Consider the following 23236-nt stretch of genomic DNA (forward strand, 5'->3'; position numbering starts at 1 on the left):
ATGTTATTTCCATGTTTAATTTAAAATGCAGTTTATTGAGATTATATATTTTTGTGGTAAAAGTTTACAATTAGGTGCCCCTTGTAATTTCAAGATGGCCGCTACACAAAACCAAAATAAGAAGTCAAAGAATTGTATAAACTCTATGTCCATGTACACATCGATCTGTTTTCACTTGAAAAAACATCCTAGAATTGCACAAACTAGGCATTGCACACTCCCTTAAATTTGTCCATGTACACTTCAGTCTATTTTCATTTAAATAAAATCAGAAAGCTAAAACAAAGTTATAACTATCATGGTAACCAGGAGGGTTCATCGCCAAAATTTAAAAAAAAATTGTCACTAATCAAAGGGGCACTTGGTTTTAATTTTGTTTTATAGCATTATGTTTTGGATACCATTTTACTGGGGAGGTCGTTGGATGTAAATAAGAATGACGGCAAAAAATTATTACTATATACATTTCATAACTTGAGTTTTCTCAAGACCATATGCATGTAAAGCCCTAAATATATCTTGATACTAATTAATTTCTAGAGTTCATTTTTACTTTTTTATGCTGCTTACTTTCAAAGTTCAGAAAAATACAAAACTATAAAAGTTACTACTCTGAAAAAGCATATGTAACATCTCATTATACAAAATAAAATTTGATTATATAAATATCCATTCCATTGAACTTTTTAGGTTTTGCTGAAGAATATCTAAAATGATTTCAAAATCAAATAGAGTCTAGCAGCAAAATAAAAAAAATTAGAAGAAAATTAGGTTTAATATGACATTATGTGAGATAATTATAAAAGTTTCAGAAATCGCAGAAAATGAAAACCTGCGACCTGACATCTTATATAAGCTGGATAGGTTTGCTGTTACAAATGATAACTGGCACACAACACACAAACGGTTAGACAACACACAAACAGTTAGACACAAAGTTATCTTTAATTAGTGATACAGTCTGAAAAATTTTGAATTTAAACATATAGTTTGGTTAGAAATATTTTATTTCAAAGATTCTACTCAAGTGCTTCTCGGGAAGGCCTGTAACCCCCAGAGGATGCGTCACCAGGTTGCGGATAGAAAATGCCTCTAGCAATTTCCACTGGTTGGTAGAAGAAAAGTAAAATACCGTCTGCGGACCAACAGGTAAAAGTCCTACTTTTTTGAAACACTGGCAACCTTTTTTCCTCTAGGACTGTTTCAGATACTTTGGGCCCTATATTACTTTTCTGCACCAACTTTTGGCCAAGACAACACAACAAGTCAAGTGCACAGGTCCATTTTCACTCATAGATATTTGGAAAAATTACAGAATTCATTAAAAATTTATCAAGTGCATCATGATTTAAAGATTATATTAAAAAAAAAAAAGCTGTATAATATTAAATGAATATAATCATTCAGCTATAGAAAGAAGTCAAGATTAAATATTTGTAACTGAAGATAACCCTGCTTATATGAATTTCCCATATTCATGATACACACATTATGAACACAAAGAAAATAATCTTAAATGTATTCACTTTTTTTTTCCCACAATAATAACCATACTAAAAAATGTGTATAAAGCTAGAAATAAAGGAAAGTAGGCAAATTTAATCTAACAAAGATCTGAAAAATTTTGCAGTCAGACATTTAAAATATTCTAATAAGTAAAATATTTTAATTTTAATCAACTATTTTGAAGATAATTGCATTAGATTTTAGAAATAAATTAGTCTTAAGGAGTGTACCAAAAATGATATAAATGAGATAAGCAAACTAATAAAATGAATCTGAATCAGAATGGTATTAGCAAAGTATTAAAATACAATTTAAACATGATTCCAAAATCCTTCACTGCACCCTTCTAGATCATATTATTCAAATTAAAAAAAAAAAAAAAGTTATGAAATTGAATTTACCTGGAAAGGCATGATAACATTACCATCCCTATTTTCATCACCAGTCATATCATATGTTGTATTTGCTCCAAGTCCATGGGGAAATGGTTTCCCAACAGGCATTGATGTACTCCGACGAAATTTGGACGGTGATATAACCATAGAATGTTGACCAACATTTGTTTGTGTCTTCTTCATTGGTGAGATGGGGCTCATATTTGGCACGGACCTTTTGTGATTTGTTGTGATGTTTACTGCATTCCAAGCTGATAATGCATTTGGGGTCTGTGGAGTGGACCACGCTGTTTGATGAGGATTACTCCAATTTGTGTAAGCTTTGAATAAATTAGGTTGAGGCTGATGCCTATTTTGAGGGAAATTGTGAGCACCGGTGATAGCACGCCTCTGAGGTGTATGCTGCTGCGAAAGATTTAACTGAGGTCCCATATTGGTACTTAGAATCGGGTTTGTTGATGAAGCAAAGTTTTGGAACGGTAATGAGCCATTCATGGTAGGTATTCCTGGTACAAATGTATCATCTGTACCTACTGTTGACCAGAAGCTTGGTGCTGTTGATGTGATATTTATCGAATTCGATGATTCCGAAAATCCCAGTTGCAAAGGAGAACTCGTAGCTCCAGGAGATGAAGAGTCCAAATTTTTTTTTTCGATCTGAACATCATCATTTTCTGAATCTTCATTTTTTTTATTTCTTAGAGAATAATCATCTGAATTTTGCTCTCCATTTGTGTTATTATCAGTCGAAGGAGACAGTTGCTGAAGTTGTTTGCCGGTAGATTTATCGAGCAGTAGATCATCTTGCATCGTATGCGCGACCGGTTCGCTCGGAAAAAATAGAGATGTGCTGCCGGAATTCGTTTGAAAATCAACTGGAGATAAAGCCGCGACGCTCGAATTTACACCAAAATTGTAATCCCCCATCAGACGGCCAACTTGATTGCGTATTTATTTAGTTTGGCTCAGCTGTTCTCTCCGCGACTCGTTTTTCCAACTTCCACCGCGTTCGACCGACCTATGTAATGCGCACTGCAGCATCGAAACCAAACGACGGTAACATTTTTTATTCTTTTCCACAGCACGGCTGCCAACAGCGTCGTTTATTTCAGCTAAAATAATTACTTAACTATGAAATACATTCCACAATAATATTCGATTTATTTTAAAGCTTACTTTATTTAAAATATTACGTAGTATTTAAAATATTTCACATTACTAGTATGTAAAATATTCTGTATACAACGATTATTTCCAGAACCGTCATTTTTTAAACAAACATATCCAGTGTAAAGTATTGAGTTCAAAATTTATTATTTTTAATATGATACAAAGAAAACTTTAGAACACAAATGTAATCTATTCAGAAATAAGATTAAGGGGGGAAAATAATTCTTCTATTTGTTCCATATTTATTTAGAATGGCAACAAGATAGTAAAGATGTGACATATAGTTGTAAGTTGTGGAAATAACTTCCTGGTTTAAGAAACTGGTACCGTGTTCTGCTATCTGTATGTTTTAGATCGCTAGTTTTCTGTTGGACATGAACGTAACGCGGTATTAAAATTTATAATTTTAGATTTTTTTTTTATTAACTTCATAAAGCACACAAATGACTGAGGGTAGCGATTCTCCACCAGGATCTTCCAATAGTGACGATGCCCCTGTAAATGTGGAAAATTCAACACCAAATGATAGGTATGTAATTAAACAACCTAACTTCATGGCTAAGGTGTAATTGCAGGGGAAAAAAAAGTGAAATTTGGCTGAGTTGGCAAAAAATTTCAAAAAATAAAAGTCTTTCTCTGTGACCCAGTGTTCCTAACACGTATACTTTATAAGGTTTAATTTGTAATGAGATAATATTAGCTTTTTATATGTATTATAGGATACATTTTTAATTTAATTGTTTTAATAATCCGTTTAATATAATACGGCTATAACTGCAGTGTTTCAGGTGAATGGATGAAAAAGGATTTTTTGAAGTACATATCAAAACTTGACAGTCCGCGAAATAAGAAGTAACATAAATAAAATATGAACTCAATCAAGATTTAAAAATTGCTTTTGATGAAATTAAGTATAGGATACTTAACACGTTTAGTATGTGAGAAAATTCTTAAGCTGTTTTATAAAATATTTAAATCATAATAAAAGAGTGTTATGTTATATAAGTAGTTATTTACTTTATAATATTTTCTCGTTTATGTTATTTAAACTTGTATCATGATTTAAATATAAACCTTTTAATAAAGGTATAAATTTTTAAACATTGAGGCATGTTATTTTTGTTCTCACACAGTGTTTAAATTTTTTTGAAGGATATTGCAGAATTGCCCACTTATTTGCACTTTTTACAAGAGTAAAAAGAATTGGATTTTTGTCACTTTTCTTTGGAGTGCACAATGTCATTTTTGTGCAATTCTGGAATGTTCTTTCAAGTTAAAATAGGTCGATGTGTACATGGATACCGAGTATGTGCAATTCTTAAAAACGCGCCAAGCAGTGGGTGATTCTACACTTTCCACAACGTTGGAAATCAGCTGGGATATTTCTTAATTTTAAAGATAGATCATAAGTCCAGCTAGAGTATGCCCTAGCTTCAAATGAGATTTTTGGCATAATTATTATTTCTTTTAGCAATAAGCAACATTGATGGGATAAAAGTATAGTTTAGGGTACCCCTTGGCGATTTTTCGCGGTACATGGATACCGATTTTGTGCAATTGTTTGACTCGTTATTTTGGCTTGCAAAGTGGCGATTTTTGCACCAAAAACACAAAGCCAAAATAACAAGACAAACAATTGCACAAAGTCGGTATCCATGTACAGATCGACTTATTTTCACTTAAAAAAAAATCCCCGAATTGCACGAAAATGGCATTGCACACTCCTTTGACTTTATCCATGTACACGTCGACCTATTTTTACTTTAAAAAAAATCCCCGAATGGCACAAAAATGTCATTGCGCACTCTTTTAACTTTATCCATGTACACGTTGACCTATTTTCACTTTTAAAAAAATCCCAGAATTGCACAAACTTGCATTGTGCACTCCCTTTACTTTGTCTATGTACACATCGATGTATTTTCACTTAAAAAGTGAAAGGAACACCAAATTCTACAATATAGGCAAACAAAAAATACATAATCTCAATAAAATACATTTTAAACCAAACAATAAAATAACATAAAAAAGGAATAAAATGTTACACATTTAAGCACTACCAAAAGCAAATATTCACTTACCATGATTTTCGAGTTCGCTTCGTATTTCCAGAGCCACGTAAAAATCAAAATATCAATCATACTCAAATGACTTTTTTCAAACCAAGTACTCTTTCTGATCGAATGCTTCACATAGTGACCATCTGAACCTTTCTTCCTACAAACCCATTCAAATCCATCTAAACGGTTTTTACGTTTGACTAGACGCATATCCTTCCTACATACAGGACACTTATAATGGCTACTAAGTAAACCTTCATTTACACACCATTCAATTAAAGCTGTTTTCCCGTTTCACTCCAAATCGTACAGAAACTTCAAATTAATCTTAATACATTCGGCCATTCTACCGTGTAAAGAATCAAACCAACACACACCACAAAAACGCTTAAAAATCATCCCATGATTCAAAATATCCAAGAATCATGCACCCGATTACGTCACAATAGGGTTTCCATAACATTCAACTACTCAGGCTACGATAAATTAAACAACGGAAGCACTTCCGCAAAAGATCCGGTAAATGTAAACATCGCCAAAAATGGCGATAACAGTTCAAAGCTGGTAACCCGGCAAATTGGTTTGTGTGAGGTAGCAACCTGGTTCACTTTTAGACAAAATATTTCTCATCTGTTCGGGGCTCCGTTTCGCCGGTGGCTAGCGGTCTGTCAACTACCGGATAAGGTGGTGAAAATCGGCGCAGGGGGGTGAATGATAATTACGGCTGTGTTCTTACGTTACTTTTTTAAAGACTTTAAATACGCAGAGCCATACGGCTCCTAAAACATGATTAACGTGGGCTGCAATAATTACGTTTTTATTTTTATAGCTCTTATTTTTATCTAAAATAATAAGAATTAAATTAATTTTCGTGCTTAAAAATTTCATATATTTTTTAGGCATTTTAACAATTATTTTTCAAAGGATGCTAGGTGTTTATATACAACAGATGATTAGAATGAAATAAAAATTATTATTGGTTCTCTGAGATGACAAAATACTTTTATGTATTCCCAGGGTCATCAAAGTTAGTAAACCACTGCTTTGAGTAATTAATCAAAGTTTGAATGAATCTTAAAAAATAACAAAATGTATAATATTTCTTCTAGTTTTATTTACAATGCTACTTTAAAGGATTTGAATATTATTGAAGATTCTTGGCATTGTCAAATTTATTATGAAAAAGGCAGTTGTTTCAAAATAAAATACTTTAAGCTATCAGAAAGTAAACTCAAAAAACAACTTTGAAAAATTGCTTGTGTAAAATGAATGTTTTAAATGTATTATTTAGTAATGAATCCATTAATCTATTAATGGTAGCACTAATTATTATATTAATTATTATTTAATTATTAGTACAGTAGCACTAATTATTAAACATAATTTTAAGAATATCGACAAGCAAAGCACTTAATGAAAAAGACGCTTTTTGCTAAAAATATTAGTATTCTGTATGAATGTCAGAGAATATATGTAATGAATACCATAGCCAAATACCTATACAAAGAAAAAGAAACACACATACACACACACAAAAAATGTAGTATTCTCTACCTCGACACTTGCAAAAGTAATCCTGCTATGCAACACATAGTTAATTTCTGATTACATGATATTGCAAGCATTTTCTTCAGATTTTCCCTGCAACTGATATTGAATACTGGTAGTTTGATCTGGTTTCATATCATGGTTAAAGGCTGGCTGCATGGTTGATTTTTCTAGTTTTCCTCATATGTAATGCAAATACAAGCCAGTTTCCCTTAGAAAGTTGTTCAAAACAGCATCTTTCTTCAGGTCCATAGCTGGTATTCTTTGCCATATTCGAATAACCTAAACTTTCCTTTAGTTTCTACATTAACATGATGTATTTGTTGTAAGCAGGATAATGATCATTCCGCCTCTATCCGTGTAGCAGGAGTGTATTTAAAACATGTCAGGGATTTATAACAAAATAGACCATGTTTTAATCTTGAAAACTTTATAAATTTTCCCGATTTTCTTACGTCATGGGTTTCACTAACAAGATATTCATACTTTTGTTCAAATTCACAAGCAGTTGAGCAATACATTTGCTGAATACTGGTAGTTTGACCCAAGTTTCAATCTTCAGTATTCATTATCTTGGGCCATAACACTGTCATGCCCCCTAAAGTTATTACTGCTTGGCATAATAACAATCTCACTTGACCATGTTACCCACTTTGTCAAAACTAATATATCATCGGCAGTCTCTCCAAAGACTCTCACTATAACAGAGATTTGTCATGTTTAATTTCATTAGGGGTTTTTCCCACATCTGTTATAAGGAGAAATAATTTCAATGATATCCTGGAACTAAAATTATTCTAGGGTACATATTCATTTGTCAACAGCATTGGTTATTTCATAAATGGAAATGAGAATATTGCTTTTTCAATTCTCACTTTGGATATTCTAAATTGCACTAATGTATATAGCATTGAATTAGGTCCATTTTAAGATAAATTTGCGGAACATCATTTCTTATAAGTTTTCAAACATCTTTTCAGAGGTGGACTTTCTTACAAGATTCAGATAATGAAGATATTGTAATATTTTGTTATTTAACCAATAAATATATATTTATTATTGAAGTGGCAACGCCAGATTTGTATGATGTAACCATTGCTGAGCAACGTAAGGAATTGTTTAAAATGAGAATTCTGAAGTTTTACCAGCTAGTAGTTGTATGAAAATTTTGCCACTAAAGAATTTTATTCAAATTATCTATCTCCCTAAACTAAAAATAAAATTTGTGGTTTATTAAGAAGATCATCTGCTATTTTGTCAATTACTGCAAAATACTTTATAATATATTTAGTGATCATCAGTCTGAATCAGAAAAAGAGTGCGACTCTACAGAAGACATTCCTTGTGATCAAACTGACTATTTTGTAGGAAAAGATAAAACAACAAAATGGAAGAAAGAACACTTTCGAATTCAAAGATTCCCATAATATCATGAGAAAATTGCCTGGCAATACACATATATCTAAAGATGTGGCTTCACCCATCGATGCATGGAAGCTAATATTGATGACACAATGATTGTGAGATGCTCTAATATTTATGTAAAAAATATTTCGGGAAATTTTACGAGACGCAAAACCTATGGAGAAAGAAGAAATTCTTGCTTTTTTAGGACTCGTACATAGCTGGATTGCACAAATCCTCCCATGTAAATGCTAGAGGATTATGGGCGACTGTTGGAACAACATTGGATATTTTTCATAAAACAAATGAACTATGAATGTTCTCATTCTTCGTGCCTTGCGATTCGATAATGTTGGAACATGGGATGACAGAAGAAAGAGTGATAAATTAGCTTCAATAAGAGATTTGTTTGAAAATTTTGTCGAGAATTGTCAGAAATTATATCATGTAGGGGAATACATGACTTTGGACGAAAAACTATAACCCTTTCGAGGGTGATGCTCTTTTTGGCAGTATATGCCTAAGAAACCTGCAAGATATGGTATAAAGATATTTACTGTGGTTGATTTTAGAACCTTCTATACTTTGAATATGGAAATTTACTCAGGTCAGCAGCCAGATGGGTCATACAAGAAAGTCAACAGTTCTTGTGAAAAAGCAAAGTGCATCCTAGCTCCATTATACAATTCTGGAAGAAACATTTTTCAGAATTGTCATGTTTTGTTTGACACAGACAGTTGGTATACCAGTCATGAATTGGCCAATTTCTTACAGAAAAATAAAAATTCTATCGTTGGAACAATATGCAAGGATAAGAAGATTATCCCACCTGAATTAGTGTCGAATAATAATAAAGAACAGCATTCAACTCTCTTGGGGTTTCAAAAGGATATAATGCTACTTTCTTATATGGCTGAAAAGAACAAATGTGTTAACCTTTTGTCAACTATGCACAATGATGACCATATTGATGAAAGCACTGGAGATTTGAAGAAATCTGAAGTAATTATGTTTTATAACATGACAAAAGGAGCAGTTGATATAGTCGACGAAATGGGTGGCACTTATTCTATGGCCAGAATATCAAACTGATGGGCATATTTTTTTTTTTTCGCTATTATATATTGCCGGCATAAATTCAAGGATCTTGCTTTTATCTATTAAAATTCCACCAGAGAAGTTCAGGAATAGGAGGCACTTCTGATTTGGCCTTTGCACTTTTAGATCCTCATTTGAAATCATAGCAGAAACAGTAGGAATACAATGAAGATTCTCAAACAAAGAAAACAAAATTATGTTACCGGAGATGTTACATGTGCTCAAGAAAAAAAGACAGAAAATCAAAAACTGTATGTGTGATGTGTAAAAAAAATATGTCAAGCTTAATATATCATTTAAATTTTCTAAGTAGCATGTCATAATGAGGCAGCCCCAAATCCTTTTAGCTGAAATAAAGGTAAAAATAAATTGCAATATTAGCTACATAATAATAAATGAAACAGAAGCTTCATGTATAAACTACAAAATATCTAATTCTTCTTGAGCCTAATTGATTTGAAAATTAATTATATAACTCATTGTCCATGTAATAATTTTGCATAATTTGGATTATAATAGCATTCAAAAATAAAAAACAAAATTTCTCATAGAAATCAATGATTCCTAGTCATATGAAAAAAAAGTTAAGTACATTTGATTTATTTGTCATTAATTTTAAAAGTAACCTTATTTTTAAGCAATTTTATATAATAAATGTTATACAATTAAGATGCAATAACACGCCAAATAAATACTAATTCAGAAGTCAAACAACAAAAATCAGCGTTAATTTACAAAATTTTCACAGGACTAGTTTCGATGGTTTTACCGAACCATCATCTTCAGCTGCAAAACCGCAAATGAACAAGACAGGAAATAATGTTTAAATAAGATAAAAAAGCCTGGACAAGAATAAGCAAGTGGCGCCATCTGTTGGCGAAACCAGAACTAAAACATAATTTATCTAAAAGCCGAAGGCAAATTTGGATTGGAATTAGGATCGTTAACTAGAACAGAAAGATTTTTATGAATGTGAAATGCCTCTAGAAAATCCAGTTCTCCAATGGAAGATGTTTTTTGAATAATTTTCGCAGCAGAAAAATTGAAAGTGTGATTTTCGGACCAACAATGTTGAGCAACAGAAGACTTCTGTGTTTCCTTTTTTCTAACATATGCCTCATGTTCTTTGACGCGAAATTTTAAGGCTCTCTTAGTTTGGCCAATGTAAATTAAACCGCACTGGCAAGGAATCCTATAAATACCCCAGGAATTCATATCCGGAATGGGGTCCTTGAGTATAGAAGTTGGAATTTTATTGATGGGAGAGTAAACAACCCGAAAGTTAAATTTCTGCAAAATATGTGCAACTTTATAGCTAATTGATGGAAAGAAGGGAATGACAACAGAATTTTTATAATCTCCTAAAATAAGAGTGTGGCTGTTAGTGTGTTGAGATGAGAATTTTTTAACTGCTTGATTAATAATGTTGGGTGAAAAGCCCCTGTCAATAGCTATTGCTTTTAAATAATTTAGTTCTTCATCAAGGGCTAGTTTGGAGGAGCAAACTTGAAGAGCACGGAAAACATAGGAATAAAATGAAGCTAACTTTTGTTTAGTCGGATGACATGATTTAAAGTGTGGTGGAAGGCAAACCGATGAAGGTTTACGGTAAACTGTAGTACTGAAGTTGGATGTGTTACGTGTGACCAGAATGTCAAGAAACGGAAGAGAATTGCAAGTCTCAAGTTCAAAAGTGAACTGAATAGCAGGATCAATAGAATTCATTGTTGAAAGAACTTTATTTAAATCATCTTTATTACCTTCAAACAGAGTAAAAGTATCGTCTACGTAGCAGAACCATGCCGGGAAGTTTAAAGTTTCAAACAATTTTGATTCATAATAATGCATGTAGATATCAGCCAGGATGGGACTGAGGGGGCTTCCCATGGCTAATCCCTCAGTTTGCTTGTAATATTTATTTTGGAAAACCATCAAAACTAGTCCTGTGAAAATTTTGTAAATGTTATATAGTCAAAAGTCTTTAATCCGGACTCGTCGGGACTTCGTCGATTCCGGATTATCGATTTTTCCGGATTATAGATCATCAGTTTAAATCTGGTAAGATGGCATGCAGAAATTATAAAATTAAAAATATGAAACCGTAATTTATAAAAAAATGAGCAATTATGATCTAAAGGGTATCAAAATTTACCAAAAAAAGAAGCCTAATATTTATTTGTGTACTTTATTAAACATTTCTTTCAACGCGCGGATGCGTAAAGCATACCTTACGCATAGCCAAATTAGAAAATTGCGACCAGAAAACTATTTGATTTGTATTCGTGATATTTATAATGAGGAGGAATTTGATTTAAATCATATCAAAGACGGAGTACATCGAAATTAAATACTACATTTAGTAAGGAATTATAAGCCGAATGAAATAAAAACATGTGCCCTGAAGATAACGATAATGTTGACAAATCAACTTCCAGTTCATTGCCCGCCGCGACGTCGCCCCCCCCCCCCCCCCGCGTAGAGCAGCGTGAAATTGATAATAAACAGATTTCGGAACGGTTAGATAAACAAAGAATATGCCTTTATCCATTTTTGGTAGCAATTCGTTTTTTGTTTGATGGACATCGAAACATACTTTCGTTTTCTAGATCCTTTGGGAGCTCCTGCAGCATCGGAAATTCTGTTTGACATAATCGAAAGTTCAAGCTTACTTTTAGAAAATTGCTCTTACAGTCTGCAAAAAATAATAAGCCGGATCCAATTCGAAGATTAAGAAACAACACAATCATCAACATTAACTGAAATAGATAATTAGATAATTTTAGCTTATACCGTCCGTTATATATTAAACGCGCACGCGAAAACGTAGTCTGCACTTGCGCAGACGCATATGCGTAGTCGTAAATGTCTTGCGCGCACGAGTAAAACGCCTATGTGCATGCGTCAATGCGGCGCATGCGCAGAAAGGTTTTAGCTTTGAGGTCCGGATTATAGATCATTCCGGATTATGGGTGTCCGAATTAACGACTTTTGACTGTAATTAATATCGAATGCATTATTTTACATTATTACATTTGTACATTGTTTAATTGCGATGCGCGTTCTCGTGTTACATAATAATATAGCGCACATCCTCCCAGGTTAACTATACACCGCTAAATGTCATGGTTAACCTATTTATTTTACTTCTGTATGCTATATATCTTATAACTTGACTGTACACCGCTCAAATCATCACTTCCATATGTTAAATATCTTGCAACGTAACTAACTATGCACCGCTAAAATCATGGCCTATTAGCCGTTGATGAGCTTGGCGAATAAATACGCATCGGTGCCACCAGATCCGCTGCGGAAGCGCCAACGGATCCTTTGCGGAAGAAAACCCGAAACAACAACTTGGCGATAAATCAAACAAGATCTTCACCATAATACAAGGGGTATCTTAAAGTCTACTCTACCCCATTGATGCTAATATTAGCAACCAAATGTATGTGTCTCATTCCATGGGAAGATTAAAGGCAAATTGCATTGTCAAAAACTTCAGCATAAGAAATGCAAGAAACAACTGAGGGGTTAGAAATGCAAATTTCACTTCCACATTCGAAGGGAAATTTTATATGATTGATGTAAGCCAAAGTGTCAAATTAATTTTAGGGTTTGAATGTAGTTAGAAACTGAAAGAAACCTATCTAATGCTATGATGATGTTATGTTTACGAAAAATATGAGAGTTTTGATTGTAAGATATTATGGTATCCAGATATAGGAAAGGTTTATTTATCAAAATTTTAGTTATAAGATTGTAATCAATACAAATGTTATCCAATCAATATTTATGTATTATGTTGAATAGTTTTAGTTCATTTTTACAATAAAATTTATGGTGATAAATTTTTCCATTTGCAGTTAAATTTTTGTGAAGTTTTGAGTAAAAAGTGTGTTTTACAATTGTATATGAGCTCTAAACCTGTTTAAAATACTTTGGCTAATCTTTGGAATATGGTAACAGGTAGTTTGGCGACATTTTGGTAAGGCGATAAAGGTTACTAGCTAGGACTTTAGCAGTATACATGGATAAAGTCAAGAGTGTGTGCAATGTCATTTTTGTGCAATTCTGGGATTTTTTTAAAGTGAAAATAGGTCGACGTGCACATGGATACCGTGTATGTGCAATTCTTAAAAACGCGGCAAGCAGTTTGCGATTCTCCACTTTCTCCCAATTTCACACCTAATCTTCGTCATGATTAAGCACTTTTGTTCCATAAAAGTTCTAGCATAAGCGTAATTCGGCTAGCAGATTGTTGGAAAAAAATGTTGAGTAAAAAAAGAAAAAAAAAAAAAAAAAAAATGCCTTTGCTTCGTGAAAACAAAATGGCATCCAAACAAAAACTAGCAGGTTACTGTAGCAGGGTTGGTCGCCAAATTTTCACCAAAAAATTGCCAAGTTACCATAATCCAAAGATTAACCAATACTTTTCTTTGGTAAAATCCTAGTATACTGTGCAGCCTTGGCACGATTTTGAAAATTATCGCCAACACCAAAAATTACCCAAAGAATGTCTATGTATATACTATACTATCACTATATACATAGCATATACTATGTATAACTATATATATTCTTTGAATACCCGTTTACTACTCATCGTATATGTCCCGTTTTTACTGCTCATCATAAAAATCGCCAAAAGTAGCCAAATCCCGTGTGCACCGGATACTAGGATTAAACCTGGTAAAAGTATAGTTTAGGGTACCCCTTGGCGAAACTTGCCGATTTTTGGCGGTACATGGATACCAATTTTGTACAATTCTTTGACTCGTTATTTTGGCTTGAAAAGCAGCATTTTTGTTCTAAAAATCGCCGCTACACAAGCCAAAAAACAATTTTTCCGCTACACAAAGCCAAAATAACAAGACAAACAATTGCACAAACTCGGTATCCATGTACACATTGACTTATTTTGACTTAACCCCCCCCCCCCGAATTACTCAAAAATGGCATTGCGCACTCCTTTGACTTTATCCATGTACACGTCGACCTCTTTTCACTTTAAAAAAAAAAAAATCCCCGAATTGCACAAAAATGGCATTGCGCACTCTTTTAACTTTATCCATGTACGCATCGACCTATTTTTACTTAAAAAAAATTCCCAGAATTGCACAAACTTGCATTGTGCACTCTCTTTACTCTGTCCATGTACACATCGATATATTTTCACTTAAAAAGTCAAAGGAGCACCAAATTCTACAATATAGGCAAACAAAAAATACATAATCTCAATAAAATACATTTTAAACCAAACTATAAAATAACATAAAAAAGGAAAAACATGTTATACATTTAAGCACTACCAAAAGCAAGTATTCACTTACCATGATTTTCGAGTTCGCTTCGTAATCAAAATATCAGAGCCATGTAAAAATCAAAATATCAATCGTACTCAAATGACGTTTTTTCAAACCAAGTACTCTTTCTGATCAAATTCTTCACATAGTGACCATCTGAACCTTTCTTCCTACAAATCCATTCAAATCCATCTAAACGGTTTTTACGTTTGACTAGACGCATATCCTTCCTACATACAGGACACTTATAATGGCTACTAAGTAAGCCTTCATTTACACACCAGTCAATTAAAGCTCTTTTCCCGTTTCACTCCAAATCGTACAGAAACTTCAAATTAATCTTACTACATTCGACCATTCTACCGTCTAAAGAATCAAACCAACACACACCACAAAAACGCTTACAAAATATCCCATGATTCAAAATTTCCCAGAATCATGCACCCGATTATGTCACAATGGGGTTTCCATAACATTCAACTACTCAGGCTACCATAAATGAAACAACAACTTGGCGATAAATCAAACAACTTCGCCATAATACAAGGGGTACCTTAAAGTCTACTGTACCCTTAAACCCTTTTCTTTTTATTGTATAAAGTGAGCCTGCTTCATTATTCATTTGCTGTATCATTTCTTTAATTTTATATATATTTTTATGTTATTCATTATTTATTCTTCGCAATTTGTGTCAGTTCGCCCAAGGACTCTGGTATTTTAGAAAATTAAGTCCTGTTCTCACTGCTGTTAGAGGAGTTAGTAAAAATTTACTCTACGATACCCCTTGGCGAATCTTTTTTTTGACGCCAAGATCGGTGCCAGGAAGGATCGCCGATTTCGAGATCACTGCTACATAAAACCAAAATAAAGTCAGGAAACTAAAATAATATAAACTATCATGGTAACCAGAAAAAATTCGCCGCTGTCTTAACATACAGTGACGAACAAATAACCGAAAATACATATCTCCCAACATAAAAACATTAAACAACAAATCTTTTAGCAAAAATTAAGACACAGAGACGAATAACTAAATGTCAATTTTTTAATGTACTTTTTTTTTCATGTGCATACATTTAGGCTTCCCATCACCATCTCCTCCATCTTCCAGGTAAGCAGTTCAGTTAAATTTTTCATCGTTTTAGCTCATCCACTGTTAATCAACATTCATCCTCTTGCTCACCTCAGAAATACTCAAATGATAGTACCCACAGCAAAATAATAGCAAGTTCAAAATCCAAGAGCATACCACGCACATGCAAGCAAAGACAGCAACTGAAAAGAATAGTAAGAACCAAAAACCTGGGTCCATACAAAAGGGTTACTATTACAAAAAAGCACTGCAGGCTTCCAGATTTCACGAACAACCAATAACGCTTGGCAATTTTTTAAGATAAAAAACGAGAGGTACCGTACAGTGAAGATTAGCTAATGAGTTTTGTAATATGTCATGAATATTTGTAATACAGTGAAGCACTATTTACTATATGTCTTTCAAGGGACCATTCACAGACAACATATAATTGAGAAAAACATATAAACAAAAAGTTAGAGTTGACTTTAGGGTACCCCTTGTATTATCGCGATGTTGCTGTTTCATTTATCGCCAAGTTGTTTTAACCTGAGTAGTTGAATATTATGGAAATCCTGTTATGGCATAATCGTTTGCATTATTCTGCGAAATTTTGATCATGGGATGATTTGCAAGGGCTTTTGTGGTGTTTGTTGCTTAGGAAGTACATTGCTTGTTTCATTGTTTAGACAATACAATGGCTGAATGTAGTAAGATTAATTTGAAGTTTCTGTACGATTTGGGAACGAAAGGGGAAACATGCATGAATTTACTGGTGTGTAAATGTAGTAGTCATTTTCCGGACAGTCCGAAACTATGTAGTATATTTTTTACTCTTATTTTTGTGACTTTATGTGGTGACGCCGATATATGGATTCTAGTTCAGATAATTTTAGGAAGTTTTTGGATGCTGTTAAGGAATTTGTGTGCCATAGACTGAAGACGAACGAATTTCTAAATAAGGTAAGTGGATCTTTGCTTTGTGTAGTGCAGAAATGCATAAAAGGTTTTTTTTCTTTTTTATGTTAATTTATTGTTTGGTTTAAAATGTAGTTTATTGAGATTATGTATTTTTTGTTTGATTGTACTGTAGAATTGGGTGCTTCTTTTGACTTTTCAAGTGAAAATATATTGATGTGTATATGGACAAACTCGAGGGAGTGCATAAGGCATAGTTTGTGCAATTCTCTGATGTTATTTTAAGTGAAAATAGGTCAATGTGTACATGGATAAAGTCAAGGGAGTGCGCAGTCCCGTTTTTGTGCAATTCTGGGATTTTTTTTTAAGTGAAAATAAGTCGATGTGTACATGGATACCGAGTTTGTGCAATTCTTTGTCTTGTTATTTTGTCTTTGTGTAACAGCGATTTAGCGTAGTTTGTGCTATTTTCTGATGTTTTTTTAAGTGAAAATAGGTTGATGTGTACATAGATAATGTCAAGGAAGAGTGCAATGCCATTTTTGTGCAATTTTGGGATTTTTTTTTTAAGTGAAAATAGGTTGATGTGTAGATGGATACCGAGTTTGTGCAATTCTTTGTCTTGTTATTTTGGCTTTGTGTCGCAATTTTTGGCGCAAAAATCGCCACTGTGTAAGCCAAAATCACAAGTCAAAGAATTGCACAAACTGAATATCCATGTACCGCCAAAAATCGCCAGGTTTCTCCAAAGGGTACCCTAAAATATACTTTTACCAAACAAAATTTGAATTAACGATATGAAACATATACATTAGCGGTGTGCGGAAAAAATGTCACACGGGAAAATATAGAAGGGAAAAAAATGTCCGCTCGGAAAATAAGGAACAGAAAAGAAAAGGAACTCTAAAATCTCGCCAAATAATATCGCCAATCTGACTTGGGGAAAACAGGCAAATTCTCAATTAACCAGGAAGGTTATAGCGGGCCATCTTGAGGGAGTGTAGTATAAGACGCTGAGCTAGCTGCACCTTACCAAGGTCACTTAGAAAAGAGTTTTTTTTTCAAGATGCCTCTGGAAAGATCTCACTTTGTTTCACACCGTTCTGGAAAGAGATCCAGTTTCAGGGTAGATCCCCCGGAAGAAAAGAATCAATGGGGGAACAGTTTTTCTACTCTAATGTATTAATGATTACCATCTGTGGAACTAAACGATTTCATCTGTCCCTGACTGAAAACTAGCAGTTTGTTCACAGCTCGATATAGTCTCTTATTTATGTTGCCGTTAAAGGCCTGGAATTCACTGTTTCTTAAAATAACTATATTTCATGAATTACCTTAATGAATCAGTTAGAGTATATAAAATCATTGGGTTCTGCGATATAAATAGTTATTTTATAGAATAATGATGGCCTAATCGTTATGAAGTATTAGTAAATACCTTCGTTATTGTATTAGAAAATGCCTGATCATTAGCAGATGGCACGCGTAAGCTGCTTTATTGAAAGTATGACTAAGTAGCCTAATTAACTTAATAAGTTGTAAAAATATAACTATTGGTGCAATATAATCTGTTATTTTTGTATATTATTATTTTATTGCTGTTTAATTAATATAGCAACAATATTTATTATTAGTTCAAAGGGGCTTTGTCCCTGTGGGACTATTGTTTTCGTTTTGCAATTTTGCATCGAATTGCTCTGAATGTCCGTTTCACTTTTCAAAGTGTGGCCACCATCGCCCTGTATTATATTTAAAGAAATTAAATAATGAAGAATCTGCATAAATGTATGTATGTTCTTCACCTTGTGATAAAACAACGATACCTAGAGCCATCAAATTTTGAACAGCGTAATCCTCCATCGAATATAGGCATCTGGAAGCTATAATTTGGAATTTGTTTTATTATCTATTTAATATTTTGTCATACATTGAAGAATTTTTTATTAACAGACTCAACAACTTCAATATGAGGAATGGCAACACTGTACGGGGGGAGGGAATTTGTCTTCAGCGTGCGAGACTGCGTATTGGAAATTCTAAAGATATGCTCATTTTAAAGTTATTTTGCGATAATTTTGTTGAATTGAATTTTAGGGTTTAAGTGTGAAGAGCATGATATTTAATAAATAAAATTAAAATTTTAAGAAAACGCCTCTTTGGACATAATTTAAAATGTGAAATCTTTCAGATTTTCTTTTTATGTATTCTGTCTTATTTTATTATTTATCAGTTAATCTATCCGTAATATAAAATGTATTTTTCGAGAGAATAGCAATTTATCATTAGTTGTTTTATAAAACAAAGGATTTGATTTTAATCCAAATTGTTTATTTTTTACTTTAACAATCTATCTTTAATTAATCTACAGAATAACTATTTATTTTATAGAACAATTAGAAAATGTGAAATTATTAATCCATTGTTGTTGTTTTTGTCGTGACTTATCTCCCTTGTCAGACTGTAACATCAGAGCAAGCCCACGAAATACATTGTTGCTTGGAGTGCAAGATTGCACCTGTCATTGACAAGAGCCTTGCGCACTCTACTGTTGACAGTATGACTTTGCTAAGTTCTTGCCCTAAATTTTGAAGGAGGGCATCCTGAGAAAAGACAGGTCTGCGGGTCTCCCACCACTTTCCCTCTGCAACCAACCTCTCAAGAGGCCTTTCGGCTCGCCGCAAATTTAGAGTGCTCCCATGCCGCACAGACACTATACATTTCCAAGCATCCATGGCTTCTCTGGGATTCAAACACGGGCTCTTCAATACGGCAGTCAGCTTCACTAACCACTATCCTGGTTGGGTGACTTATTAATCTATTATACACTTTAATTGACTTAACTAGTTAATTCATGAAATACCTAGTTATTCTATGAAATAATTGAATTATATGCTTTAATGATAACATATATTGCATCCAGGGGTGTAGCTAGAGGGGGGCAAGGGGGGCATCTGTCCCCGGGCACAGAATCCAAGGGGCGCCAAACCGATGTTACGACATTTTAGAATTAAATGTTTTCCATCCTTGGCAAGCAGTAGGGGGCACGTGATCTTCATTTGTCCCTGGGCACTGAAAACCCTAGCTACGACTCTGATTGCATCACTAATAACATCAACTGGTAGGTCAGGATTCATGATGCAAAACTTAGCTGAAAATATCCTAGTCATATTTCATGCTTTAAAATTTTACCCATTTATGATGGAATATTTTCAGTTATAAAGTATTATTCGTGTCAATTCTTAATGATTGATGGAACAAATCCCAACAAGTAGATTTCGTAGCACTAACCTCATTTTTATACAAAACAAATCAAATAAAAATGTGTCTGACCACTACAACACGAAGGCATGCTAAGAAGGCAGGAGAAATACCTGATAGATATTCACTGAATGTCATAAAACTTGGGCATGAGAACAGGAGATCACGAGAACAAAAAGGGAAGAAAAAGAGCAATGGAAAAAGGTCTTACTGGTAAAAAATATTATGGATACACTCTGTTTATGTGAGTATCGTTTTCTAATTCTTTAGTATCTGTAATTCGATTTCAGAATCAAGCTTCCTTAACTCAGTTTCTTTTTGTGTCAATAATTCAACACATTCCTCTAGTTCTATTAAATTAATTTCATCTGCAGTTAAAATAGTTTCAATTTTCTTTACATAATTAGTAACACTCCTGCGTAAGACCGCTCTTTTTGTTTTAAAAGTTATAAGTTCACTCATAATTGATCAATTCAAAAACAGAAATTGTTCTTAAATCACTTAACACTATTATTAAAATGAAATCGAATTCTATGTTGTATTACAACATTGTTCTTAAAATTTAACAACAAATTAAACGAATTTTGTTCAAAATCCACTTACCTCACAAAGTGGATAATTTTCACCAACCATATGCATAATTGCGTTGTTAGAATACACTTAGAACAGTCACTATCTTCGCTAGCTCTCCGGCTAGACTTTTGACCAACAATAAATGTTCTTAAACTTAATATGTTTCACAAACAATAATCAATCAACAAATGGACTGTATTCCTACACTTTTATTTCATTACACTTGTCAGCGATGCAAAATAATTGATACAAAATAAGCGAGCCATTCTACATGGCTGTCACAAACACAATTCTATCAATCAATTATCTTGTTGCCACACATAAAGTTCAAAACTAAAAGAAGAAAAACAAAAGGAATTTATGCTGTTTGCAACAATAAAATGAAGCAAACGATACTCACATAAACACACTCCTTAGAATGATTAGAACTATCTCTATGGCCCCTAAATACATATATAATATAAGATGATATAAAAGAACTGAAGGTCATTTGTGTTCTAAATACATAAAGCATGATACATAATGCAGCCCATTAGTGCTACAGCGGTAAGATCGCTTAACACTAATTCTTTGACCGGGCTTTAAATCCCAGTGAACAAGTTGGTTCGAAGAGAAATTTTGTGAATTTCTTCATGTATAAAGTAAATGAGAGCCAGTTTACCTTAAAAGTCCTCCCTGAAGACATCCCTTCTCTTAGACAGGTAGCCCACATGTCTTTTATCATGATACAAGTAACCTAAGAAGAAATGAGGGGGAAATGCAGTATATATTAGCTGTTCAAGGGATAGAACAATTATTAATAGATGCAGCAGAACATTTTTGAAATCATTTCTTGAGTACAAATGCCCTGGAGTTCTAAATTACCGAGAGTTCTTAAATGTTATATAACTTTAGTGTCTTTATTGAATCTTAAAATTGGGTTGATTGAGTTTGATTTATTGAATCTTAAAATTTGCAATTTGCTAGGAAAGACGAAAACGATGAACAGAAAATAATTATAATGTATAAATGAAATTTTTTTCTTTCCTTTTGTTTATTTTCATAAATTTTAAAAAACGATATAAATCTAAAATTTTGTTACTTAGGGAAACTGCTATAAATTAAGCATATAACAAATCAGTGCAAGAATGGTTTTGCATACGAAACTGAGACTGCAACACGTTTCAGCCAGTTTTAACCAGCTTCAGATGCTAAAAAGCTCATAATTATAGTTTTCTTATTGTAAATGCACAAATTTTTAATCTGTCATTAAATAACTTGGCATTTACAGCTCAAATGCTGAAAATTATCATAATTAAGGATTTTGAATTTTTCCAATAATATACATACAAAATAATGATAAACAATTGATTCAAGGCTTTCATACGAATACAATAATCCAAATGGAGTGTAAAAGATTATTACTGTTCTAATTTCTTTTGAAAGTTGTTATATGACCTTGAAAAATTAATATTAGAATTTATAAGGCAGACATGTTAAATAAACTGAAATTATTAAATGCCACAAAAATGCAAATATAATGAGACTTTTCTAGTGCGACCACTAATGGCTTCAAGCAATTTGGGCCACTTATATAGATTTTTGCATTAGAGAGGCAAATTTACAAAAGCCTGTTTATGTTATAGGAAACACTTTTAGAGTTCGTCGTCATGAGATTCTCTGTACTTATATGTTAAACAGTTACAAATAGTATGTTTTACTAAAACAATCAGACATATTTAGGCTTCTAAAATGATTTTAAAAAGGAAATCTAACAGAAAAGGTGCTGAAATGATTAATTTAAAGTAGTTAACACAGTTTATGATAAATAAAACATTAATTAAAGCATCACAAGCTTCAGTATGAAAGTAGATTAGCATGATCATCAAATCAGATTATTTAGATTATGTCAAAGTACCCTAAGATTATCTGCCGAGAGGATATGGATGCCTTTAATGGAGGACTCTTTATAGTGTGGAGTTGATACAAAAATTATTTCATACGTCTGATGGAAACTGACTCATATTTATGTTACACTTGAAGAAAACCACGAAATTTCCTTGTAAGTAGCCCATCCGCCATGGTTTGAACACCAGTCGAGCTACCAATATTCAACGATTTTTACCTTTCAGTTGCTAGCGGTCGAAGGTCATCAAGGTTATTCTCTGAATTTCAAAGTTATCGATCTATGTTTTATTACATGATTATTCATGCTCAGATTTTTGGAAACTAGAGATAAATTAAAAACTGGAATTCTTCATAATGAAGTTAAATAATTAAGTTTATTTAATTTTCCTTTCTGATGCGTTTTAGGTTCTGAATACGAAAAGCTCCTATGCATAATTTATTTGGGGCACAATTTAGAGTGTAAAATGAATAAGTTTCTTTAATTTGGTTTCAATTATAACAAAGCGACGAAAGCTATCTGCCTAAGAGAAGAGTTGTCTTCATGAAAGGCTTTATAAGGAAAATTTGCTCGTAACCACGTTTTATGTGGGAAAAACCTCCATTCTGATATGTTTTTAGGTTCTGAATACAAAAAGCTCCCACGTATGATTTATTTGGGATACAATTTAGAGTGTAAAATCAATAAGTTTCTTTAATTTGGTTTCATTTATAACAAAGCGCATGAAAGCTATCTGCCTAAGAGAAGAGTTGTCTTCATGGAGGGCTTTCTAAGGAAAACTTGCTCGTAACCACGTTATGTGTAGGAAAAACCAAGAAAAGCCGCTTTGCTAGGAATCGAGTCCAGGTCTAACTGCCAGTATTCAGCAACTTAACCGCTCGGCCGCTTATAAATTTCCTTAAGCTTTACACATAATTGCAATGAATGTAACTACTATGAGTAAAAGTCTTTCTAAGATATCTATCTATTTTTCTAGTTGATTTTTGGTATTCTGTGGAAGTGATCTCCTCAGATGATGTTCACTGCAGGTGTTTATTTATATC

At 33.1% G+C, this 23236-nt stretch overlaps 2 protein-coding genes across 3 annotated transcripts in view; one reads left to right on the plus strand and one right to left on the minus strand.

Moving 5' to 3' along the window:
• LOC118203484 (cytoplasmic polyadenylation element-binding protein 2-like) overlaps window positions 1-2939 on the minus strand; it is a 282238-nt gene extending 279299 nt beyond the window's left edge. The window contains exon 1 of one of the 2 annotated variants that reach the window (XM_085813802.1): window positions 1908-2939. In XM_085813802.1, the coding sequence (XP_085669928.1) occupies window positions 1908-2828 (921 nt within the window). In that variant the 5' untranslated portion in view covers window positions 2829-2939. The remainder of the gene's footprint in view (window positions 1-1907) is intronic. The other variant, XM_085813803.1, reaches the window with a different exon arrangement.
• A 407-nt stretch (window positions 2940-3346) lies between these two features.
• LOC118196743 (E3 ubiquitin-protein ligase MARCHF5) overlaps window positions 3347-23236 on the plus strand; it is a 53504-nt gene continuing 33614 nt past the window's right edge. The window contains exon 1 of the mRNA XM_085813804.1: window positions 3347-3600. Coding sequence (XP_085669930.1) covers window positions 3515-3600 — 86 coding nt within the window. The 5' untranslated portion in view covers window positions 3347-3514. The remainder of the gene's footprint in view (window positions 3601-23236) is intronic.

Source organism: Stegodyphus dumicola, chromosome 3 (genome assembly GCF_044657685.1).
Source record: "Stegodyphus dumicola isolate Sdum_Otavi_A_Nest chromosome 3, ASM4465768v1".
Classification (NCBI taxonomy): Eukaryota; Metazoa; Arthropoda; class Arachnida; order Araneae; family Eresidae; genus Stegodyphus; species Stegodyphus dumicola.